This window comes from Lagenorhynchus albirostris, chromosome 4 (assembly GCF_949774975.1).
Source record: "Lagenorhynchus albirostris chromosome 4, mLagAlb1.1, whole genome shotgun sequence".
Classification (NCBI taxonomy): domain Eukaryota; kingdom Metazoa; phylum Chordata; class Mammalia; order Artiodactyla; family Delphinidae; genus Lagenorhynchus; species Lagenorhynchus albirostris.
The window spans coordinates 101096095-101123717 of NC_083098.1; the positions used below are offsets into that span (position 1 = coordinate 101096095).

At 36.4% G+C, this 27623-nt stretch overlaps 1 protein-coding gene across 1 annotated transcript in view; it reads right to left on the reverse strand.

Moving 5' to 3' along the window:
- SLIT2 (slit guidance ligand 2) overlaps nt 1-27623 on the reverse strand; it is a 390513-nt gene that overhangs the window by 31702 nt on the left and 331188 nt on the right. Inside the window, exons 27-29 of the mRNA XM_060147340.1 lie at nt 13260-13384; nt 13028-13125; nt 11628-11767 (exon numbers count right to left, since the gene is read on the reverse strand). Coding sequence (XP_060003323.1) covers nt 11628-11767; nt 13028-13125; nt 13260-13384 — 363 coding nt within the window. The remainder of the gene's footprint in view (nt 1-11627; nt 11768-13027; nt 13126-13259; nt 13385-27623) is intronic.

Here is a 27623-nt window from a genome sequence, read left to right on the forward strand (position 1 = left end):
AACACTGAAAAGACCAGGTTTTCTGGGGCAAAAATCAAGAGTTTGTAAAATAAGGATGTGGTGTCATGGGTTGAACTGTGTCTCCCCACGCACCCCGCCCCCTTCAAAAAATATGTTGTAGCCCTCCAGTACCTCAGAATGTGACCTTATTTGGAGATAGGGTTTTTATAGAAGTAATCAAGTTAAAAGTCCTTAGGGTGGGCCCTAATCTGGTATGGCTAATGTTCTCACAGGACCAGGAAATCTGGCATAGAGGGCAGCCCACGTGAAGAGACAGAGAGGGCAGATGACCACCAACAGGCCAGCTAGAGAAGTCTGCAACAGGTCCTTCTCTCACAGTCCTCAAAAGGAGCTAACACCGCTGACACCTTGATTTTGTACTTCTAACCTCCGGAACTGTGAGACGATACATTTCTGTTATTTAAGCCACTCTGTTTGTGGTACTGGGTTATAATAACACTAGCGAACCCATACAGGTGGTAAATTCTAAATTATTGGAGGTTTATAGTGGGGAATAAAACTTTCAAATTATGCTACTATTTCTTTTCTTCTCTTTTCTCTCTCTCTCTTTTTCTCCTTCCTTCTTTCACTCCCTCCTTCCCTCTCTTCCTTCGGTCTCTTTCCTTTCCTACTTCATTCCACACGACTGTCCTCACCCATGCCTGAAATTTTCTTTAAGCTTCTCCAACAGAGTCTTTAATAAGCGATGCACGAGGAGAGGAAGTGGCCCCTAACCATGACCTTTGCACTTCAAAAGAGTCAAGGCTTGAACAGAGCGTATCAGCATAGTTTAGCCCTACATTTGCTGCCAGGGCTGGATGCCTCTCTGCAAAGCACTGTGAGTCTTGGTTGACTTGGACCAATCAGCCCTTGGCCCTCTCTCCAAGAGGCATTGGTGTTAACAGGTAAGGTCTGCAGGACAGGCTGCCCAAACAGTAACGAAGACCCTCCTCCTCTTATGGCATTGAAGGTGACAAAGGCAAGAGAATCACAAACTACTGTGTCTTGTAGAGGGGGAGAAAAGTGAGTCCAATGTCTGTTTCATCTACTTTACAATAAATCTGGAGACTGACTTGAACTTTGAATGATAGCTGCAAGTAAAAATAACTACCAACATCTCTATTATCACTAATTATAAAGTAATAATCTTGAAAGTGATTAATTTAAATTATGCCAAAGACATTCAAGCTCATGGTAAGTGGATGACACCTAAGTTGTCTTGTCACTAAAAATGATTTACATTTTCTACACAGACACTGAAATTTTTTAAACATGCTTTTCCTTAAAATATACTGGTTTAACTTATGGCGTTGTTGAAAATTCTTAGCTATAGTGATTCTTTGACAAATCAATGAATATATTATCCACGAGCTAATATTAAATGTTTCCTGAAACTAATAAGAATAGTGTAAGAGGAAATTAACCACATATAGTAGGATTAATTTACATGTACTCTGGAGTGAGACTTTTTAATTTGACCAAAATTCAAACCTGCTTTAGTTTCATAATTTTCATTAAAAAATGTTGGGGGGAAGATATTTTGAGCTAGACCCAGCAAATGATAAAAGGATGTTCATGATGAAATCCTTACTCTGGAGAAGTTAAAATGTGGAAAAATTAGAGACATAAGATAGATGCTTAATTTTCCAGTATCCCTTAAGTTTCATTTAGTGACTGGAATATGGACAGCATCGTGGCCTACAAACTGGCTGAATGATATTTACTGTTATTTTATTTATTATTGAAAACTAGACTACACAGATGCAAAGTTCATTATTACCCTTAAAGAGACTTCTTCTCTTGGCAAGGTAAACTGTGCTATTTAGAGAGAAGACATTTTTGAAGAGTTATTGGATGGACAACTAGTTGTTTTCTATCTACCAAGAAATTTGGGCAACAGCATGTCTTGCTGAGGCTTATTCAGTTCTCATAGCCTGCTCAGCAGAGAAAAGGTTGGTCATCTTGTCCCTAGATCAGGATTTCAGGAATTTTCCAACTCAAACTACTCTGTTTAAAATATTCACTTTTTTCACTAATAGAGCAATAAGAAAGGGTGGGTTTGAATTAATAAGTATCTCACTTATATTTTTCCCAAAGTTAGCCCTGTAAATTCAGGTTGGCCATATTTACAAACACAAACAATTTTAGATATAGGTTCATGGCATTGTTGGAACACTTAACTCTCACTAGATTTTGCTAATGTAACCAGATTAGTTTCTTTTTTCTCTGAAACAGAAATAATCTCAGAGTCCATTCTGGGGACCACGGATGTATGAAGGAGGTGGGGAGGATTCCAGGGCTGACACTGCAGCCTGTTCTTGCTCCTATTCATAAACTGTTTGTTCCTGTTCATAAACTAGTTTCTTTTTTAATATGAAAGGATCATTACTATTGATAATAATGGAAAGGGAACTCATGACAGCAATCTGAATAACTGAACCAGCATTCTAGTGTTATATTTAATCTGTTATGACATTTTCAAATATACTTATAACAAGGGAGGAAGTCTGGTTGAATTCCTGACAGCATCCCCAGGACACAGAGTTTTGGAGGGTCAAATGCATCATTCTTCAAATATTTGCATTTTGAGCTCTTGCTTCGCTCAAGAAAAACCTAGAAAAATGGTACTAATTTTACTCTATTTGAATTGGCACAGAGAGGGAAGGTACCAAAAAAAGCAACCTATTGGAAATAAATTGAGATTTAAGTTCTTAAAAGTACACTACTTGAGGGCAAGGGATAGATAGCTTTATTTATAGTTTTGTATCTCTTCATTGCCCTTGCATTTGCTAGCAAATTATCTGGCACAAATTAGATACTCGATGGCTGTTGAAAAATGTGAAAACACTTATTTGATTGCTTTTCAAAGGAAAATACTTTACAAATTGCTAATGAAGGAGACCCAGATGGCATAAGGGGTAATTTAAGGGGGAAGAGAGAATAAGGAATACTGGTAGCAGATTTGTGTTTTGAGATCCCACCCTCACGTATGCCCTTGTAGGCCGAACTTGAGGGGTAGCCTATTGACTCAGATATCTTGACAATCTTGTCTGCCAAATGATGACTATCCCAATCAGAAACAGAGAGGATGAACTCGGGAATCAAGAGGAAGTGTGAGTGTAAATGGCTTGTCTGAGAAAGATTAAGATAAATGGACCTGAATGTTTCTCATTACATAATTTGAAAAATTCCATACATACAATTCCTAAAAAAAATTGTACATTTCCCATTTGTTCTTTATTCATGTAAAGAAGAGCATTCTCTCTCCTCTCACAGACCTTGCAATGTAGCAGGGAGATGGATGAACTGTATTAGAGGGTGGACACAACTGATGGGATTATGGGAGTCATTCCAGAACAGGTTAACTGAATTGGACCTGAAGGAAAAATATTTCCGTTTTCTCCTCTTTTGCTGAACCAGGCTAGCCCTATCTGTTGCCTACTCTGCTCAACGTTATCATCCCAGGCACCAGAGCACATCAACGTGAGCAGAAGCCCATTCTCCAATCTGAATATTTAGTATCCTTATCAGTAGTGATAGTAATAGTTGAATTTATTTCATCAGTAAGTAAAGGATTACTTATGAACAGTGTGTTTCTGCTTCTTATTTTTATAAAAGAGCTAACTCCTCCTAAAGGTTCCTTTTAATAATAATCTGATGTTTTCTTATTTGTGTTTATTATCCTGAAACTTGTTCTATCAATTAGCAATACTTAATTGTTTCATAATATGATCAATAAACTATCCAGATAATACCCACTTCTCTAAGCTTAATTAAATCCAATTGTTAGTAGAGAAATATCGGGACTTGATCTTGAGGAGCCATGAACTTTTGAAGATATATTAGCCACTGATAAATGTCCTCTGGTGCAAAGGGTGTGCAAAATGGGACACGAGCATAAGCAGACAAAGCCAAAGTATAACCTCATGAGATAAAGTTTATCATAATTCAAAACAGGAAGGCTCAAGGAAATACGCTATAAATGTGGATATTGATGTTTCAGAAAAGAAAATCATTTTATAATCTCACTTTTGTTCTACGTGACATGAAATGGGTTGCTCCATAATGCTTGTCTGACTGAAAGTTTGATTAGTCTTTGTGTTCAGAAACAATTCTTTCTCTTTATTTAAAAACTAGTCAAGTAGCTATACTTTGCTGTTAACTTTCTTGGAGTATGAGAAGTGATGGCTTTGTACTGGTGAAATAACTGACCTAATCTGAACTTGCAATGAAGAATCAAACCAAAGAGTCTGCCTGGTAGACAAGGGTAATGTTTTATGTATTTTCATATCACTTTCAATTCTGAGCATAGTATTCTGAATAAGGTATTTTCTCAATAAATATCTTTTGAATTTTTAAAATGGAAAAACTTACCTCTCCAAATAAATAAACAAAAAAGGAAGTGTTTTTCAGTACTTCCTCATTGGAACATTATGGCTAAATAATGTAGCCAATTCCAACAGCTACTGAAACTATAAAAATATTTAACTTCGTTTCAAAATAAATAAATCCAAATTAGATTGAATAAGCCTTGGTTAAGCTAAATGGTTGTTCTGAACTCAATGGGCCCTGCCTATTAACTAAAGAGCAAATAGGATCTTTAAAATGTTTTCTGAGATTCAAATGTATTTAAGAAGGCTTTGAGAGGTTGGAACGTGAATGCAAACCACAAAATATAATTAGGCTGCCAAAGTCCTCTCTCTAGTTAAAAACGACTGCAAGTATGAGTGCAGCTATATTGACTTTGACAAAAAAGACCTTACACAGCTTGAGGCACAATTAATGAGAGAAGGAGTCACTGTTATTAAGAGATCATGACAATCCAAAAATATACAAAAAACCTAAAAAAATACAGCCAAATTCAAGAGTTCTTCAGTATTCAGTATTTCCTTACACTTCAATGTAGAATAAGAGGGTAAAGAGAACCAAAGACTTACTCTCAAATAAAGCCTTTCCGTTGGAAGTGAGCATGGCAAATAAAATGACAAAATAATAATTTTTAAAAAGACAGTAAAACTGTCTTTTTACTGAAAAAAGACTGAAGACCATGAGGGGGAGGAATTTCCTTCACACATATAACTTACTTTAGGTAGAATTTTCTTTATCAAAATTCCGTAAGAATTCTTCTGTCATTAGGAATGACATCAAACCATCTACACCATGTCACTGTAGTGATGATGGTTGGAACTAAATGATCCAAAACTTAAATTTGTCCTCTCTGACAGCCCTTGATACTTCTGGAGTATAGACAGCTAACATTTTCAAGTGTTTTCTTATACATTCTTCCATGTTATTCTCAAACATCTAAAGGAGGTGGGACAGATGTCATTAGACTGTGACAGGCCCCACAGTTGATAAATTTTAGTGCCAAGAGAGAAATTTTAGCTTTTCCCGTTAGCTTCATAAATTCATCAGTATCCCACCTGCCCTATGTGATGGAAGGTAGGCTAGTCATCAGGGGAATTAATTAATTAATTGTACAGACACCGATTAGGCACTTTCTTTTTTTCATGTGTAGACAAAGTAGACTGCCTGTCTGCACCTGAATTTTGTTTTCTTTACAAATACACCTAAGGGTCAATTACTTACAGCCAGCTGAAGAGACAGCAGAAGAAAAGCTTATTTGGCACAAAGGATTAGTCAGAGCCACTGTGGATGTGAAAGGATGCCAAGTCTGGAAGATGGCAGCAAATAAGAAGGGACTGGTTCCAGGGGAAGGTCTCCAAATTACAGCACAGGCCTTGGGGCCAGTTAGACACTGGTTTGCCTCTAGATCCCTACTTACAAGGTATGTATCCTTGGGTAAGTACTTTGTCACTGTTTTACACAAGGTATTGCTCAAGTCCTTATTGCTCATATCTACAGAGTTCTTTTTAAATTAACAATATGTCAGCTAATAACAGAGTTTCTTTTTATTTAAGAAAATTATGCTGGGTGCTGTAAAGAAGTTGAAATTTCATTTCTAGTTATGTTTTGGATTCAAATAATAGAAAATGGTTTGACTGCTTTTTAAAGCAAATTCAGTCAGCAGCAGATTATTGAAAATAAGAGACTTCTTTTATAAAGATAAGCATGAGGTTTAGTCAACACATGAAACCATGTGGTGATGTAAAACAATATCATACTGCCAAGCTTGCTCCCGAGAGTATATATAACTATTTAAGGACACTTTCCTGTGACAGAATAATTGCCATCGTGTTTTCTGAGATAGAATCGGACCTTAGACATCTCTGCCCCAGACCACCAACTGTTTTAGTACTTGTAAAAGAGAAAAGATGACATTTTACCAAGGATGGTATTGGATGCATTAATCCACAGAGAATGTACAGGCTATATTTTTTACATTCCCAAATAGGAAACAACTTTTTTTTCATGTTTTTTAACTTAACTCTGCACATAGTAAGTGTGAGTGACTCAACACAGTAAATCATCTGAACAATGCAACAGAAAAAAAAAAAAATGAAGTCCTTAGCAAGAGGAGACAGAGCTGCTATACAATATAGTCCATGTTAGCCCTATAATCATACTGCTAATGCCTTACATACAACTGCAACTGTCAAGACAAGCACCCTTTTAGGATGCTGTGCCTGTACTTGGCACTTAAAGACTCTTGGTAAGCTGAGTGAAAATACAATGTTATTAGGTATAATTCTGAATCTTTAAGATGAAAATTTAACAAAGATTTCATGATGATTCTCCAGACCTGCTGATCACCCTGAGCACTACAGGACTTCCTTTCCTGGGCCTTGATGTATTTGGAAAGCCAAGCAGACCGTAAAGTGTCAATGGTTAGATATGGCTCTTTTTATGCTTTAAAAACACTGCCTAGTACTCGTGACATTCTATGAGTTTGACAATGTCATTTTATAAATCAACCTCTTGGGCTTTGTAATTTTTATTTTATAAAATGTTTTAATAAATGTATATATCTTTTAACACTTTTCATGTTTCAAATTACTAAAGATATTAATTTAAAGTTATGGGAAAATTCTCACTATTTAAAATTTTTTCTAGCTACAGCCTATGTACTGTACTAAATGACATGTTTTTCATGATAAAAATAATACATGTTTGGGATACCTTTAAAAAAGGAAAAGCATACAGACAAGTAGAAACTAGAAAGCATTAGCCTTGAGTTTTAGCCACTTCTTCTGCCCACTCAGAGAATTTCTTTCACAGTCTTCCAGAAATTGGTAAAGTGCATTTCAGATACCCTCTTTATACTGTTTGGCATAGCTATCTACATATCAAGGATCTGAATGACTGATTTGACATATTGATCTCAGATTTCATTTTTGTCAACATTCCTTTTACCATGTCCACACCATGAAATCTATGTAGCTCTGAAAGAAAGAGGGAAACTAAAATAAAATAATAGACTTAAAAGTCAACTAACCTTTTTCCACCTCATTCAGATTAGCAGCTGGCAGCAACAAAGACAGAAGAGACAAAAGACGTTTTACATTGCAGTACACAGCGGAGCACAGGAAGCCAAAGCACAGCATTAACAACAGAGAAGCCCAGGGTGAGAGAGCAAACTGAAGCAAGGCTTAGATTTCTTACCTACAGCCGGGCCAAACGCACAAACAAGGAGAAAATGAGGTAAAAGGCAGATGCCATCACAGGCAGCAAGAGATCTGTGGCTAAACCGGTGATTTAACAACAGGCAACTTTACTTTGTAAGCTGTGTACATAATGGTTTGTGTGTGGGCATTGGAGATTTGGAAAACAGAGAGATAATGGTACAAAATGGAAAAATTAAAATGTTCTGAAATTTTTTTCCACAAAATACATTCTAAGCCTTTACACACCCAACTTGTATGGAAACTTTCATTTACTGAATGTATGCCATCCCATTAAGCAATACCCCATGGTTAAAATGTGATCAATTTTGTATCATCTTTGAATGTGGTCCTGTGAGAAGAGGGTTAATTAAGAAACATAGTCTTGACGCAGCAGATCCAGGGTTCTGGCTCTTAGGAAACATTCAAAACCACATTTTTCGATGTAATACCTGAATTCATACCAGAGCTTAAGAAAAGGTGTCAAGTTTTTCAACATCGCAGGGGTGCCACACTTACAACGTTCACTTTTGTAAGTTCTGGGCTAGTGCAATTTGAGGAAGTTTTTAAAACTTTACTTTCAAGAAATGCCTTATTTTTAGAAAGGATATAATATTGATTTTAAAAGAATGACCAACCATCACCAAAAACACAATCTCTCAAGTTACTATTAAAACCCTGGAGTGAATTTTTAAATTATTTGTTTAGCAATTTCAGTGTCTTATTAATCCTTAGCACAGTGATTTTAATTTAGAATCATAGTGAGTTAAACTTCTCAAAAATTAATCTTGTCTGAAGAATACTAGCAATCAACAGTCATATGTTATACATAGGTCAGATGATGGATTGAATTAGGTAGAAAATAACAGTTTGGATGCTTTCGGTGGGGAGGGGATAGTAACGGTTACATAACAGAAAAACAATACTGACCCTTAAAATTTATGTTGTCAATCCCTGCAGCAGGAAAGGACAGAGTTTTGTCCTATAATAAATCAATAACTATTTACTGTGAAGTTCTGGTTACCTGGGCTTAAATAAATGTAATAAATTTCTCAACAGTGGTTCATTTTATTTTGAACACATGTAGCCATGTTTTACAGTCTGCCCGTCATATCATGACCTCTCTGTCAGACTGATTTCAGATCTTTGAATTTTCTCTATTAACATATCATATCCATTCTGATTCTTAACGTGGGTGCCAAATGTAAAAACTTTCACCATATTAATTTACAAGTTTTTCCTATGAAGTCTTATTTGTTCCTACTAGAGAGTTCATTTTCTCACTGAATGCCTCAGAGATACAGAGTAAAAAACAATCTCCAAACAGAAAAGCAACTTATAACTTGAATGATTTTTAAGCAGTGACAACATTATTATATTCTCTGAGCACAGTAGGGGTTCTGTTCCAAGATCTCATGCTCATTAATCAGATTCCAAACTTAAATCAAAAACAATACAGCCATGATATAAGAAAATGTCTCCCTGACTGCAGACTTGGATGAAGCAGGATATAAAGCTCTGGAGTACAATTTATAACCTCCTATAATTAAAGGCCATTTATGTGCCACTGATTTCAAAATCTGCAGATGGTTGTTTGATATTTTGTAAATGAGTTCATTTCACATATGGACAAAAATGCTACAGCTAATAGATGATTTACAAATATGTCTGATTTAGGTATCTGCTCTAATGCCAATTTGCAAAACTCTTCACTTCCCACAAAACCCAACCCAAAGTTATAGTGATAGTATCTTCATGTTTTGCATGCTATGAACTTTCTATAGAGTGCAATGTTTATCCTTAGCCTGAATTAAGGCAAACTGATACCTGCAATAGAAACGACTGAAAAAACCAGAGGAGTCTCAATTCTTGTTGAGCACCAAACGGCCCTTGACAAATAGTCATGGCAGGTTCCCACATGATAGCTTTTATAGATGTCACGTTTTGGCTCTAAAGTGGTTGTGCTAATAAGCTTTGGAGTTTTTTGGATGTGTTTCAAAGAAAGAGATCTGACACAGGGAAATGAAGCTTCGTAATACTCTTCAGAGGAAGTTGCACTGAACTGAATCATTTTAGGATGCAGAAAACGTGTTTAAGAAGATCAGGTGTAGGAAGGGATCTTGGAAAACAAAGGGAGAGAAGGTAAAACAAAGACTCAAAGAGATGGATAAGGAATGAAGTAGAGCACATCTAAAGCCAAAGGCGGACCCAACCAAACCAACGCAGAAGAGACTGCCGCTTTATGTAAATTATCATGGAAAAGGTATGAAGCATCTGAATACAGCAGTGCTGTCAGGTCTAGGTTTTCATTGGTAAGGGGATATAGAAAAATTCCTGGTTTCTGTGCTCAGGAACACATTGGCTAACCAAACTGTGCTGGAAATACTCGGATCCAATTTGTCCTGGTCAGAGTAGGTTAGTTTAAAGAGGTCTCTGACATTAAGTGAATTAAGTTCTTCCTATAATGATCAGAACAATGACAGGATAGAGAACTGTCTCTAAGAAGGTACTAGCTACAGATTTTGGTGCAAGCATTGGGCTGCTTGTGTAAGTCTAAATTAGCCCATCCAGAAAAACTCAGATTCTCGGGGTAGCTCCAAGGGCTCGAGAATCAGTGCACTCAGGCTAATGGCATGTATGTGAGGTGTGACACAAGTAAAACTCGTGTGAATGTCAAAGCTACGTAACACCTAAACTCTTCCTAGCTATGTTAGAATGGGTGCATATTAGACATACTTGCTATCCTTAATTAAGGCAAAATAACAAAGAATTCAAATTCTGGCCACTAAGGAGTCCAAGTGCTATATATATATATATATATAAAATAGAGTAACTGGTGATACATGCTAAAATTTCTACTGGAAACTCAGTATATTACTTCGTATGGCATCAGGTACTTCACTGGTGTGAAAAAAAAAATCATACCATAGAAAAGGCAGCTGCAGAATCTCTCAAACAGATGCGGGATATCAGAACAAAAACTCATTATTCTATTTAGCATCTTCCCATCAAGAAAGTACCTCTTAAAATGCAAAGTTTGAGTATTCCATAAAAGCTTAAATTTCAGTGCTTTTCTAACAAATCCCTGGGAAAATTAATCATACAGATGTGCTTCCATTTTTCATGTCTAGAGATGTTAACCTCAGTCATCCAAGTAGCTATTTTACCCTCTGATATTCTTAACTATGTATATGGAAATAAATACAATTAATGAAAAATACCCAGCCGAATGAAAATGGTAACTTTGAACAGAGTGACAGAATGTACTTCTCCATTTTTTCTTACAAATAAAATATGTAACATTCTTCTTTTCTCTACCAATTTTAAAACTAAATGGTTTATTAAGAATGTAACTATGAAGTTTCTTATTCATAGCCACAAAAATTGATCAAAATAGATATTCTGACATAATAAGTAAGTTGTAAACTTGATGTTGACTTTATAGCAAATTGGTTTATCCAGGGCAGAAGTTTAGCAGTTTGGATAGTCTCATGAGATTACCACCTTTATTCCTGACATTTTGTATCAAGATAGAAAAAAAAAAGGTGGGGTGGGGGGAGAATGGTCTGATAAGATTACCCAAAGCGATCAGTATCTTCCTAATGCGATCTATTTTGAAGGACATGAGTTGCTACAGGCAAACACTCACTGATGAATAAACAAGTATGGACACGAAGAATCTCAAATGCTTGGTTATTTTTTGCCTATGTAAAGAAATGCTCCCTTTTCACATATGTATCGGTGGGTTGGTCTGCCTAGGAAAAGTGCTTTGCATGAAAATGTCATTCAGTTGTGGGACTAAAAGCTTCAGTATGATAACTTCCTTTGTGCTGGAAAGTATTACTTTATGATGGATGCTTATGTTCTAACTGAGCTCCCCAAGACTTTTATTTGGTTGGCTGAAACCATCTTTAACTCCATCTGTTATTACATTACAGCTAATTTCCAAAACACCTATCAGTTATTGAATAATACAATGGTCTACTAAACACATGCAGCATAGTGCCAGTGGTGCTTTCAAACAGATACACAGATTGATGGAATAGCATTTCCTAGTCTTCCTACCTGTGTACTCAGGTGGGCAAAGGCATGTGTAGTTATTAATTCCATCGACGCATGTAGAGTTATTTTCACAGTCATTATCTTCACAGTCATCAACATTGATTTCACAATTTTCTCCTTCAAATCCATCAGCACAAATACACCTGAACGCCAGGGGAAGAAAAGACAAAAGACACCTTCCTATATTTCCAAACCATATGGTCTAAATATTGAAAAAAACTAAATACATTCATCAATTACAGAGCTTTTAACGACAAGAAATTGATTTTTTAAATGCTTTTAAATGACACATTGTAAGCATCAATTTAAGTTAATATCCCCCAAATCAGAAACAATTTGAGAAAGAAAATTTATGCTGGCTGCAAGATGGCAAATGACCCCATGGTCCTATAAGTCAATAAATCCAATACATTTGCAGGTTTAAACAATGAGAAAAGTTTACTCTACAGCCCTAGATATCTTAATCTCTAGTTGTGTTCTAATAAAATAATTCATGCTTATTTGCTCATAAGTGAGGAGGAATGATTCTGATTTGTTAAAAATTACACTTACTAACTTATGTGTAATGTTCTTGATGTGTCAAAGCAAAAAAGAAATCTAAAAATAAAACTTTGTCTTCCTTGCAATTATAAAATATGAATATTCTCTTGAACTCTCAACAAATACAATTTTTCACTGGCATAATACATTGTACCTTTCATCTTGCTAGGCATCAGAATAATCTTTGAGTAAAGGCTTGATGAAAAAGAGACAACTTCATAACAGAAGGCAGAAATGAAGTATATGTATTATAAAAAGTGGTATTTCTAACAAGCTTTAGTAGTAGATTAGCATTCTTATGCGAAGTTATTAGCTTTCATTGTAAGAACTCTGTTTCATGATTCATGAAGTAGATCTGAAGTAACTGTACTGTATGATTAAATAACTCCCGATTAAAAATGTTCACAGCATGTTTGTCTACACATATGGTGGCTTGGAAATGAGTCATTACTTTTCTGTTTCAATGGGACCCACATCTTATCATTACACACAGTCTGTTAAAGCAACACACAAAACAACAGATGGATATATGCCTTGCAGTAGGGGACTATTTGACTATTAATTAGCTTAACAGAGCCACTAATTTGTCTTAACCTAATCTGACTTGATTAGTTCCAATGTACGCATGTGCGTGTTTTTAAATTGCTTGGCTTTGTAGCATCCTGAGCTGAGAATACTGTAATTTCTCAATTTGTTTTTATATCGAAATATCTCTGCAAGGGACTAATACATACTTTCCTTATGAACAGAATTTCTGGTACTCTTTTCAAAACAAAGCCCTTGGATTTAAAAAGGAAAAATGAATCTTTGCTTATTCTTGCTCCAATACGTCAGACACAGAAGATCACAGACCAATGACCTACCAGAAGCCATCTTTTTCTCCTTCTTTTAAGTGGCAAGTTCCTCCATGTTTACATGGGTTACTGATGCATGCATGAATTGGAACATCACAGTCCTGCCCCTGGACAAGGAATGGTCAAGTTGAGTGTAAATAAAGTAGTTCTCAGCACATAGAGAAAGCACAACAGAATAATAAAGACCCACCAAGGAAAGCTACGTTTTCAGATCTTGGTTCCCACAACAGCTTCTACTTACCTTGAAACCATATGGACAGGTGCAGCGATAAAAGTCAACTGGATCATTGTTACAGGTGCCATCATTTTTACATGGATTTGATAAGCAGGGATTACATTTAGCTAGAATATTGGCATCTACAGGACCTAAAAATTGATTGAAAAATATGAGAAGTGGATGCTTTCTGTTTTCAGTTCACTTAAAATTATTTCAATGCCTTAATGTAACAGTACATTTTGTATAAAATTATTATTGGTCACATATCCATATGTGTTTCTCTTCCATGACAAAACCAGAAATCAGCATCATCATAATTATCTTTAAGAACGCAACAGGAGGCCATCTCATTGGGAGTTAATAGTGAAACTCTCTCATGTCAGAGTAGGGCTCTGAGTTGTGAGCTTAGGTAGTTAAGATCTGACATTAGTGATGCCAGCATCAAAGGGTCAGTCCCCTCATTAGCTGACTAGCTAATGAGGATGCTTTCCATGGCCAGTGCCTGCAACTTAACTCAGGCGGCTGGTATGGAAAGCCATGGATCCCAAAGAGGACCGTGGGTGTGTGTGCTAGGGGATGGGTGGGCAAGGTTTTGAATAAGTACAAACTCAGGACACCTTCAAGATGGTGGAGGAGTAAGACGTGGAGCTCACCTTCCTCCCCACAAATACATCAGAAATACATCTACATGCGGAACAACTCCTACAAAACCTACTGAATGCTGGCAGAAGACATCAGACTTCCCAAAAGATATATATATATATATTTTTTTCTTCCTTTTTACTTTTTGTGAGTGTGTATGTGTATGCTTCTTTGTGTGATTAAGTTTGTATAGCTTTGCTTTTACCATTTGTCCTAGTGTTCTGTCTGTCCATTTTTTTTTAAGTATAGCTTATAGTGCTTGTTACCATTGGTGGATTTGTTATTTGGTTTGGTTGCTCTCTTCTTTCTTTTATTACTTTTAATTCTTTTTATTTTTAATAATTTTTCATTTTTTATTTTAATAACTATTTCCTCCCTTCCTTCCTTCCTTCCATCCATCCATCCATCCATCCATCCATCCATCTTTTTTTCTCCCTTATCTTCTGAGCCATGTGGCTGACAGGGTCTTGGTGCTCCAGGCAGGTGTCAGCCTTGTGCCTCTGAGGTGGGAGAGCCAAGTTCAGGACACTGGTCCACCAGAGACCTCCTGGCTCCATGTAATATCAAATGGTGAAAGCTCTCCCAGAGATGTCCATCTCAGTGTAAAGACCCAGTTCCACTCAATGACCAGCAAGCTACAGTGCTGGACACCCCATGCCAAACAACTAGCAAGACAGGGTCACAGCCCCACCCATTACCAGAGAGGCTGCCTAAAATAATAATAAGGTCACAGACACCACAAAACACACCACTGGATGCAGTCCTGCCCACCAGAAAGACAAGATCCAGCCTCCTCCACCAGAACACAGGCACCAGTCCCCTCCACCAGGAAGCCTACACAGCCCACTGAACCAACTTTAGCCACTGGGGGGCAGACACCAAAAACAATGGGACTATGAATCTGCACCCTGCGAAAAGGAGACCCCAAACACAGTAAGTTAAGCAAAATAAGAAGACAGAGAAACACACAGCAGATGAAAGAGCAAGGTTAAAACCTACCAGTCCAAACAAATGAAGGGGAAATAGGCAGTCTACCTGAAAAAGAATTCAGAGTAATGATACTAAAGATGATCCAAAATCTTGGAAATAGAAGGAAAAAATACAAGAAACATTTAACAAGGACAGAGAAGAACTAGAAGGCAAAAAACAATGATGAACAACACAATAAATGAAATTAAAAATTCTCTAGAAGGAATCAATGGCAGAATAACTGAGGCAGAAGAACAGAAAACTGACCTGGAAGATAAAAGAGGGGATATAACTACCACAGAGCACAATAAAGAAAAAAGAATGAAAAGAATTGAGGACAGTCTCAGAGACATTTGGGGCAAAATTAAAAACACCAACATTCAAATTATAGGGGTCCCAGAAGAAGAAGAGAAAAAGAAAGGGACTGAGAAAATATTTGAAGAGATTATACTTAAAAACTTCCCTAATATGGGAAAGGAAATACTCAATCAAGCCCAGGAAGTGCAGAGAGTCTCATACAGGATAAATCCAAGGAGAAACACACAAAGACACATATTAATCAAACTATCAAAAATTAAATACAAAGAAAAAATATTATAAGCAGCAAGGGAAAAGCAACAAATAACAAACAAGGGAATCCACATAAGGTTAACAGCTGACTTTTCAGCAGAAACTCTGCAAGCCAGAAGCGACGGCAGGACATATTTAAAGTGATGAAAGGGAAAAACCCACAACCAAGATTACTCTATACCAGCAAGGCTGTCATTCAGATTCAATGGAGAAATTAAAACCTTTACAGACAAGCAAAAGTTAAGAGAATTCAGCACCACGAAACCAGCTTTACAACAAATGGAACTTCTCTAGACAGGAAAGAGAAGGGAAGGAAAAGACCTACAATAACAAACCCAAAACAATTAAGAAAATGATAATAGGAACATACACATCGATAACTACCTTAAATGTAAATGGATTAAATGCTCCAACCAAAAGACATAGACTGGCTCAATGGATACAAAAACAAGACCCATATACAGGCTGTCTACAAGACACCCACTTGAGACCTAGGAACACATACAGACTGAAAGTGAGGGGATAGAAAAAGATATTTCATGCAAATGGAAATCAAAAGAAGCTGGAGTAGCAATTCTCATATCAGACAAAGTAGACTTTAAAATAAAGACTATTACAAGAGACAATGAAGGAGACTACATAACGATCAAGGGATCAATCCAAGAAGAAGATATAACAATTGTAAATATACATGAACCCAACATAGGAACACCTCAATACCTAAGGCAAATGCTAACAGCTATAAAACAGGAAATCGACAGTAACACAATAATAGTGGGGGACTTTAACACCTCACTTACACCAAGGCACAGATCATCCAAAATGAAAATAAATAAGGAAACATAAACTTTAAATAACACAATAGACCAGATAGATTTAATTGACATTTATAGGACATTCCATCCCAAAACAACAGAATACACTTTCTTCTCAAGTGCTCATGGAACATTCTCCAGGATAGATCATATCTTGGGTCACAAATCAAGCCTTGGTAAATTTAAGAAAATTGAAATTGTATCAAGTATCTGTTCTGACCACAACGCTATGAGACTAGATATCAATTACAGGAAAAAAAATCTGTAAAAAATACAAACACATGGAGGCTAAACAATACACTACTAAATAATCATGAGATCATTGAAGAAATCGAAGAGGAAATCCAAAAATACCTAGAAACAAATGACAATGAAAACACCACGACCCCAAACCTGTGGGATGCAGCAAAAGCAGTTCTACGAGGGAAGTTTATAGCAATGCAATCCTACTTCAAGAAACAAGAAACATCTCAAATAAACAACCTAACCTTACCCCTAAAGCAATTAGAGAAAGAAGAACAAAAAAACTCCAGAGTTAGCAGAAGGAAAGAAATCATAAAGATCAGATCAGAAATAAATGAAAAAGAAATGAAGGAAATGATAGTAAAGATCAATAAAACTAAAAGCTGGTTCTTTGAGAAGATAAACAAAATTGATAAACCATTAGCCACTTTCATCAAGAAAAAAAGGGAGAAAACTCAAATCAATAGAGTTACAAATGAAAAAGGAGAAGTAACAACTGACATTGCAGAAATACAAAGGATCATGAGAGATTATTGCAAGCAACTATATGCCAATAAAATGGACAACCTAGAAGAAATGGACAAATTCTTAGAAAAACACAACCTTGCAAGACTGAACCAGGAAGAAATAGAAAATATAAACAGACCAAACACAAGCATTGAAGTTGAGACTGGGATTAAAAATCTTTTAACAAACAAAAGCCCAGGACCAGATGGCTTCACAGGAGAATTCTATCAAACATTTAGAGAAGAGCTAACAGCTACCCTTCTCAAACTCTTCCAAAATATAGCAGAGGGAGGAAAACTCCAAAACTCATTCTACAAGGCCACCATCACCCTGATACCAAAACCAGACAAGGATGTCACAAAGAAAGAAAACTACAGGCCAATATCACTGATTAACAGTGATGCAAAAATCCTCAACAAAATACTAGCAAACAGAATTCAACAGCACATTAAAAGGCTCATACACCATGATCAAGTGGGGTTTATCACAGGAATGCAAGGATTCTTCAATCTATGTAAATCAATCAACGTGATACACCATGTTAACAAATTGAAGGAGAAAAACCATATGATCATCTCAATAGATGCAGAAAAAGCTTTCGACAAAATTCAACACCCATTTATGATAAAAACCCTGCAGAAAGTAGGCATAGAGGGAACTTACCTCAACATAATAAAGGCCATATATGACAAACCCACAGCCAACATCATTCTCAAGGGTGAAAAACTGAAACCATTTCCTGTAAGATCAGGAACTCTTGTTCCACTCTCACCACTATTATTGGTTGTCCATGCTCACCACTATTATTCAACATAGTTTTGGAAGTTTTAGCCATAGCAATCAGAGAAGAAAAAGAAATAAAAGGAATCCAAATCGGAAAAGAAGAAGTAAAACTGTCACTTTGTAGATGACATGATACTATACATAGAGAATCCTAAAGATGCTACCAGAAAACTACTAGAGCTAATCAATGAATTTGATAAAGTAGCAGGATACAACATTAATGTACAGAAATCTCTTGCTTTCCTACACACTAATGATGAAAAATCTGAAAGAGAAATTAGGGGAACACTCCCAGTTACCATTGCCATGAAAAGAAGTTACCTAGGAATAAACCTACCTAAGGAGACAAAAGACCTGTATGCAGAAAACTATAAGACACTGATAAAAGAAATTAAAGATGATACAAACAGATGGAGAGATATACCATGCTCTTGGATTGGAAGAATCAACATTGTGAAATGACTCTACTATCCAAAGCAATTTACATATTCAGTGCAATCCCTATCAAACTACCAATGGCATTTTTCACAGAACTAGAACAAAAAATTTCACAACGTAAATGGAAACACAAAGACCCTAATAGCCAATGAAATCTTGAGAAAGAAAAATGGAGCTAGAGGAATAAGGCTCCCTGACTTCAGGCTATATTACAAAGCTACAGTAATCAAGACAGTATGGTATTGACACAAAAACAGAACTACAGATCAATGGAACAGGATAGAAAGCCCAGAGATAAACCCACACACCTATGGTTACCTTATCTTTGATAAAGGAGGTAAGAATGGAGAAAAGAATGCCTCTTCAGTAAGTGGTGCTGGGAAAACAGGACAGCTACATGTAAAAGAATGAAATTAGAACACTCCTAACACTATACACAAAAATAAACTCAAATGGATGAAATACCTAAATGTAAGGCCAGACACTATTAAACTCTTAGAGGAAAACATAGGCAGAACACTCTACGACATAAATCAGAGCAAGATCCTTTTTGACCCATCTCCTAGAGAAATGGAAATAAAAACAAAAATAAGCAAATGGGACCTATGAAACTTAAAAGCTTTTGCACAGCAAAAGAAAAAATAAGACAAAAAGACAACCCTCAGAATGGGAGAAAATATTTGCAAATGAAGCAACTGACAAAGGATTAATCTCCAAAGTTTACAAGCGGCACATGTAGCTCAATATCAAAAAAACAAACAACCCAATCCAAAACAGGCAGAAGACCTAAACAGACATTTCTCCAAAGAAGATATACAGATTGCCAACAAACACATGAAAGAATGCTCAACATCACTAATCATTAGACAAATGCAAATCAAAACTACAATGAGGTATCACCTCATACCAGTCAGAATGGCCATCATCAAAAAATCTACAAACAATAAATGCTGGAGAGGGTGTGGATAAAAGGGAACCCTCTTGCACGGTTGGTTGGAATGTAAATTGATACAGGCACTATGGAGAACAGTATGGAGCTTCCTTAAAAAACTAAAAATAGAACTACCATATGACCCAGCAATCTCACTACTGGGCTTATACTCTGAGAAAACCATAATTCAAAAAGAGTCATGTACCACAATGTTCATTGCAGTTCTATTTACAATAGCCAGGATATGGAAGCAACCTAAGTGTCCATCGACAGATGAATGGATAAAGAAGATGTGACACATATATACAATGGAATATCACTCAGCCATAAAAAGAAACAAAACTGATTTATTTGTAGTGAGGTAGATGGACATAGAGACTGTCATACAGAGTGAAGCAAGTTAGAAAGAGAAAAACAAATACCGTATGCTAACACATAGATGTGGAATCTAAAAAAAAAAAAAAAAGGTTCTGAAGAACCTAGTGGCAGGACAGGAATAAAGACGCAGATGTAGAGAATGGACTTGAGGACACAGGAAGGGTAAGGGTAAGCCGGGACAAAGTGAGACAGTGGAATGGACATATATACACTACCAAATGTAAAACAGATAGCCAGTGGGAAGCAGCCACATAGCATAGGGAGATCAGCTCAGTGCTTTTTGACCACTTAGAGGGGTGGGATAGGGAGGGTGGGAGGGAGGGAGATGCAAGAGGGAGGAGATACGGGGATATATGTATATATATAGCTGATTCACTTTGATATAAAGCAGAAACTAACTCACCATTGTAAAGCAATTATACTCCAATAAAGATGTTAAAAAAATATAAAACAAATAAATAAAAAAAAGAAAAAAAATTTATCAGTGCAAATAAAAATGCAATAATGTGCACCTGCCCTGATAATATTAGTCCAGTACTGTTATTTTCATACAGGAGATACAAAACACTGCCACTTTTATGCTTAGGACAAGAAACCGAAAATGAAATCTTCATTATATCCTCCCTCATGTCCCTTCAGTTCAATTTGTTAGCACATTAGCACAGGCACAAGATGAGTGAGATTTCTGTGCCTTCCTTGTCGAGAAGAAAATACTGCTGAAGCGGTCTCTACTTGCAATCTCACCTTTTGGGATACACATTAAAAAAATGTCATAATCCATGAAAGGTCTAGATTAAATGCAGATTCAGTTGAAGATACATTCCTTTGGCCACACATATTTGTTCCACAAGTGGCTAAAAATGTAGATATTGTACCATCCTCAATAAAATTATGTTCCATTGATGCTACTTTTTGCACTGTTTGTGAGAGTGCACTAGACTGCCTTTTGGCAACTGTCTGATGAGTACACTCTGTCAGAGTGACACTTTTATATTTAAAATACAAATATTTTATAACATAAACATTAATTATATTTTTGCTTTCACCATCAATCTCTCTGTAGTTCTTTATCCTCACTGGAATTAGCAGTGATAATTCTAAGTGTATGTCTCACCACACATAATTTCTAGCAAGGTTATCTGAGGCAGCTGTATAGCATCCCTCCCCTGCCCCTACTCTTCTACCACTGCTCTAAGCTTCAAGGTACCTCCACCCAAAAAGCTGTATGACTTCTGCTAATATAAACTTCCTTTAATCAAAATTTTCTACAGATTAGAGACCAACAGTAAGCTGTTGGTCTACTTACAGAAACTCATATATGAAAGAAAATGTGAAGTAACATGGTGGCCATTAAAACTCTTCATACCTAAATATTCCCTTACCCTAGGAAATACATATTCATATGATGGTTTTGGAGTACAATTCAAAAAAGGACAGCGTTCTATACTGTTCAGTTTTCCTATTAACAAAAACCCTGAAATATGTTTACATAGAGATTCCTGTTTCTTTTTCAACTATTTGGAAATAAATGACAGTTCTGGGGATCACTATTAATGGGAAGGGTTGGTGTTTGCTCCCAGTGACACCTCAATCACTAGGGGAGGCCTTGCCTGTATCTCCTCTGCTTTTTCTTGGTACCAGAAAAACGAAGGCAGTTGTTGTATCAAATTACAGTTGGGAAATTGCTGGGATTAATACTGAAGTGAGCCATGTAGAAATTTAATTTCTCACCCTCCTCCAATGTATTTATCAAATAAATTTAGCTATTCAGTACACTGGGGAAGTAAATGTAGCAGTTAATTAGAGCAGTATGTTAAATTAATGTCATACCCCACAATAAATGGCTTTGTGTTTGCTAAAATGATCACACTTAGAATCAGCACTAGGAAAGGAAATATCTAAATGGTAATGGATTCCTGAGCTAGGCTAGAAGAAAGAAGACTCTTAGAACAAAGGCATAGGGTGAAGCAGCTAAGAATGCACACCAGCAAAACAGCACGTCAGCAAATGCAAGGACTGTAAACATTCATCTGGCTACTTCCCAAGACCTTGAGGAAAATTGTCTTTTAGTCTAATTCTGTGCTTTCAACCTCAAAAGACTGTAGTTTGAATGGAGGGGTTCAGGGTTGGCAGTTTCTAAGTTTATTCTGTGGAATGTGACATTTTTCAAAAATTATGTTTGATTATTTAGATGAGAAGCTCGAGATTGTTTTAGGAAAAAAACTGGGTATGTTTTGAAGAATTATTTTAATAGAGTATGCAGATAATGAAATTGCCAGGCTGAAGCAGCCTCTGTCCAGTTTTTAGCACAGTCAAGATTTATTGAATAAATATCCACTGAACCATATTTGATTAATAAGCACTATCTAATTTCTCCACTTTTTTTTCCAGGACCAAGTTTCATTTTTAATATAGCACGTCTGCTCAACTATTTTCAGTATCTGCAATTTCTTATGGGTATATGAAGGGAGATTGTTGCTCTCCCATACATATTCAGTTTAGCTACAAGAATCAAAATAACAAGATTTCTCATGTGCACAGGCTTCTTCTGATAATTTCCTAAACCCACAAACTGTTCTGGCGGCATCAGGTTGAGGAATATATAAAACATTGAATTCTAATTTCTTCAGCTTGGTAAAGTTGACTACTAATAGCTACCATTCTATTTGCTTCTCCTTTTTTCAAATCCCTCTTTTAAGATCAATTTTTCAAAGATAGTTTCTTATTTCTAGCACTTGAGTTTGAGTGAAAGGTAATTCAAAAGATGTTTCTGAATTATAGAAATTCCAAATAGCAGCGTCCTCCGATACGTCCAAATGTCTTAAAATGGTATGATTCCTTTTCCTATTTAGATTATAATTCCACCTAACTAAATGTTCTTCTTATAATGTGATTTTTACATCCACTTGGTTTATCTAAATCCATTTATTTTTACATTCTAACCCCTTGGAACTATATCCTTTGTATCTGGTTCTCTTCTCTCATTCATCTTCCCACCCATATTTTGCTTCTCTTCTAAGTCTACCTTCTATCTTGTCTTTGCCTTCAATCTGTGGTTCATTTTCCATCCGGGACAACTTCTCTGAGACCCTTTCTTGCAAAGTTCTTATTCAAGGGTAATCACATCTTTAATCTGTTTCTATAACAAGGAGATAATATCAGAGCCAAAGGGATATGCTAAAGTCAAAAAAAAATGGTAGAAGGGTTAGCATAGTTCTCTAAGAGCAAACCAACACGTAGAATCTTGCACACTTGACTGGTCCCAGATGAAAAGAAGATGTCCAGGAACAAGAAATAGACAAGCTCTTATCATAATGTGTAGTAATCTTAGGAAGAGAATCAGAAGTCAACCAGGCCAAGTTAGTGATCTAGATGTGTTACTTAACTGTATGGAATTAGGAGAGTAATGGCAGTCATCTCAATGGGTTGCTTTAAGCTTTAAATGAGATGCTAATGAATTCTGAGCACAGAATATAGTGAGAACAAGCACAGAAGCCACAGAAAGTTCTGACACTCTTTAAAGCCTAGACATCCAAAGAAGGCAGGGGCTGGGAGGGACATAAGTGGTTTACTTAAAAGGAGAAAAGAGAGTAAGTCTTCCTCTGTATGTTTGTTCAAATTTTAGCACAAAGGCAAATTAGAGCTTGCTGTTTATTCATTCATTGCAAGTTCACTGAGTACCTTCGGTCTATGCCAGGAGCTTTTGAAATCTGGAAAAACTGTAGGGGCTATTATTAACTAAAACAAGGGAGGGTGGAAATGGGCACCAAGAGATGATTTCCCATTGGGTAACGACACCTAGAGTTAATGATTTTATGTTTTTAAGGACTGCAACTGTGATTTGTAAATCTGGCATGGACAACCACGAGGAATAACAGCACACAATTCAGAAGGAGAGGTTCTTTTTGTTCCTGCAGTGATGCTTGGCAAGGAACTAGAACTTGCTTGCTGATACAACTTCACCAATCTTCAAACTTTCTTTCTTCCAAAAGCCGGTTCCAAGAAGTGTTAAATTATTGCCAAGACATTAGCCCTCAGAAGATGTGTGCCACAGAGGAGAAAGATGTCGCAGAGGAGAAAACAAATCTAGCTTCCTGAATACAAATGTTTACTAATGTCACTGAAATGAAGGCCAGTCTAGGATATCTAGATTGATTTAAGATTAGGTCTTGACGTAAGAGAGTTCTCTAGCATCAGCTATATGGAGTGGAGTTGTGTTTAGCTTAATAATTCAAAGGGAAAACGAGCAGAAAGTTTGGTTACCAATTTGTCTTTGTCAGTTACTTTAACTTTGATGGAAGAACTGCTGGACTGCAAATCCATTAAAGCTTGTAGGCTGACTTGCTTACTTGACTCAAATCACTAGCTATGCACCTGACACTAATATTGCCACCCACTGAGAATTGTATCTCACTTTGACTTATGACTAAAAGCTCCAAACACAAATTTCTAACTATATCCCAGAGTCTGCCTTCATTCTGGTGTCCCTTGGACACATGAGTCAAATAGTAGAACCCCCTAGTACTGCCCTTGTATAAAGTCAGATGTACATCAAAGACAACTCAGAAAAAACAAAGGGCGATATTTGATATTGGGCATAACTAACTAATAGTTCAGTAATAGAGACATCTATGGATCAACTATAGGACAGTTGCAAGAGAATGTGGAAAATGGGAAAGCATATTTTGGAATATGTGTTTTAAGTTTCTGCAAGCCAGCAAGGGGGAGGAATTCACTAGGTGAATGGAAATATGAATCTGAAGTTCATAAGAAAAGTCATGGCTAGATACTTGAAGCCACAGGACCAAAATCAATTAAATTAACAGGGCTAAGGAGAGAACCCCACATATGTCAATATTAAAGAGTGGGTAAGAAAGAGATGTCAGCAAAGAAATGAAGAGGCAATGGGAATGTACAAGAGGGAGCAGTGGCCACTACTGTCTAAGATGAAAAGAGGGCAAATAAAGAAGCTAAAAAGAAGCTATTGAAATGGGCAAGAGGGAAGTCACTGGTATCCCTATAGTTTCAGTGGAGGGGTAGAGATGGTCCCTAGGTGATAGGGGGGTTAAAATCCTACAAATTTGCATTTTATAAATGGTTAAACAAAAACACGAAGATGGGTATTACACCTCTGGGATTCCCTGGCTTGGCCATTTGCTACATACACATATGATCTTAAGCCAGTAAATAAACTTCTTGAAGCACACTTAAAAGAAAAAGAGCAATAATTACTTCATGGAATTATTGTACCAGAGATGATATAGATGTATGATATTTAAGAATGGAATACAAATCATTAATTCTCATCACCTATTAAAATAAATGTCTGTTAAAAATTGCCCAGTGTTTTAAGTTTTTTAAAAAGTATAATGAAGGGCTTCCCTGATGGCGCAGTGGTTAAGAATCCGCCTGCCAGTGCAGGAGACACAGGTTCGAGCCCTGGTCTGGGAAGATCCCACATGCCGGGGAGCAATGAAGCCCGTGCGCCACAACTACTGAGCCTGTGCTTTAGAGCCCACGAGCCACAACTACTGAGCCTGCGCGCCTAGAGCGCGTACTCCGCAACAAAAGAAGCCACTGCAATGAGAAGCCTGCGTACCACAACGAAGAGTAGCCCCAGTAGCCCCCACTCGCCGCAACTAGAGAAAGCCAGCGCACAGCAAGGAAGACCCGACGCAGCCAATACATACATACATACATATGTACATAAATAAATACAATTTATTTTAAAAAAAAGTATAATGAAAAACAGCCCTTGTTTGTTTTTCAAAGATGGTGCTTTTGGCAAATAACTATGTAGAAACCTGAATATTTTCTTTAGTCAGCGAGCAACTCTTACTCCCCCAAAGCTAAGGTTATTTCAAATTTATAACTATGTTCTAGTGATACTAATCTGAAAATGTAAAAAGGATTTGACCAAGTTTTAAATACTATTTCAAAACAGATTTAACTAGTAAATTTTTCATTTTTTTAGGTTAAATTATTTAATCACCTTCATACTTTAATTAAATGATTAAGGATAATATTAACTAATAATTTTGAGGAAAAAAAACAAAAGACCTTGAACTTGTCAAGAACACCCCCCAAAAGGAAATGATCTCACTGGGAAAAAAAACTGACAATATTACAATGTTATTATTGAGAGATGTGGACTTTTTCCCAGAAATTCCAGAATTTAGAGGATTCTTCACCTATAAAAATAGCAGAAGAGATCAACCATGTGGTGGTGGAATGTTGATCATTCTGGGATATGAAAAGGTCCCAGGTTTCCCAACCCCTTAGCTGATCTTTACAGATAACTAATGAGGTATGTTGAGCACCACACCCCTGCCTCTTCACTGGGTTCCTGGCTACCAGACACCTGACCACTGGGGCTGCTTTCCCTGATTTGTGCTCCATTCTCAGTTCCACTTGACTCACTATAAGAGTCTCCTGATGCCCTGATGGACCTGGTGGTATTGGTTACAATTCCACAATTGTTTGGTTTGGATATACATTATTAATATTGTATATATATTTCTATCACCACACTTCCATATCGTTTTGCAATTATCCATTTAAATGTTATCTATCAGTAGAATATAAGCTCCATAAAGGCAGGGGTTTTTCTGTCCTATTTATTATTGTACTCTTAATACCTTGGATCTGTGCCTGGTGCATAACAGGAACTCACATAATATTTGTTGAATGAAAGAGGCAATATACCGCTTGTTTCCTTTAGACTGTTCACTCCTTAGCACATTTAAGTGTTTAATAAATGTCTGTAAAATTAAAAGTGAACAATTTAGTAGCCTGCATAGCTAAAGTTTCCTGAACCAAGAGCAATAAAGGGAATATTAGAAATTAACAATATTCTACATTCCATGCTGACGTTTTCAATGAAAACCTGGAGAGGGAAAAACGCTTCATTTTCTGCTTGAGCATTCTAATATCATCTGATATTTAAAAGATGAAGACAGGACATTTGGGTTATAAGAACAAGTCATGACCATCTGCTTCCCATTCAAGAATGCCCTAATCTGGGTATTAATTAAATATGCTCTGATAATCTATTTCATTCAGTTCATTTATTTCTGTTGTGCGCTGAAACTATGAGATTATACTACAAAGAAAATACTCTGAAAAATGTAAGATAAAAATTGTATTGAAAGAATTAATTACTCAAAATAATATTGTCTTTTCTAGCAGAGAAAATATTTAAGTTATATTTAAATATAGGTACATAAACATGTTTTCAAATAAAGAATATTCATCTTCCTGCTGTAATTTGAAATTACATATTTACAAACTTTAATATTAGGAGTATGTACTTACATGATTTTCATGAATAAATAAAACACATTAAAACTGGCACAAAAGTTAAAATATAAAAACCTCAAATTATGAAATATTTAAAGAAGCGTAATTTTACTGCTTTCAGGCTCATAAAGCGTGTAAACTCAAAAACACAGTACTCGGTAGATTTCCCAGAGTTAATTATTTTAATGAATGGATTAGAATACTTTGTCTTTACCAATCCATTTTTTATGAGTAAATATTTCTAGCAAAGAATATGAGAGTGGTTTACAATATTCTGACAAATATCGAGAAATGCTGGCAAAGAACATTATGAGTTTCAATGTTTGCTATCTCTCTAAAATTAGGTTAAGTTATAGAGGAACTGAGTAAATCTTAAAGTTTGCTAAGTGCACTTACACTAAATTTGTTGAGTTCTGAATGTCTACACTTCTTGTCAACTGGCCTACACCTATGCTGTCTGCTATGTAGTTTAGGATGTACCTTGAAATATGTGTGATTTGTTAATTCGATGAGTCAGTGAATATTAAATAAACTGTCACAGTTCCAGCATTTTCCTATATCACAGCTGGGCTCCTGCAGTTCCACCCGCCTGTAGCTCAAGTCCTCACACTTGCCTGCTTATCCAAACAACTGGCTTAGACACTCTTGCAAGAAACCTTTCACAGCCGCTCTCTGACAGGATTTCTTCATCTGAGTCCTGTAGCAACAGCACTATGCAATATGGTAGCCACTAGCTACATATGACTATTTAAGTTTAAATTTAAATACAATTTAAAAAATCATTTCCGCAGTTGCCTTAGCTACATTTCAACA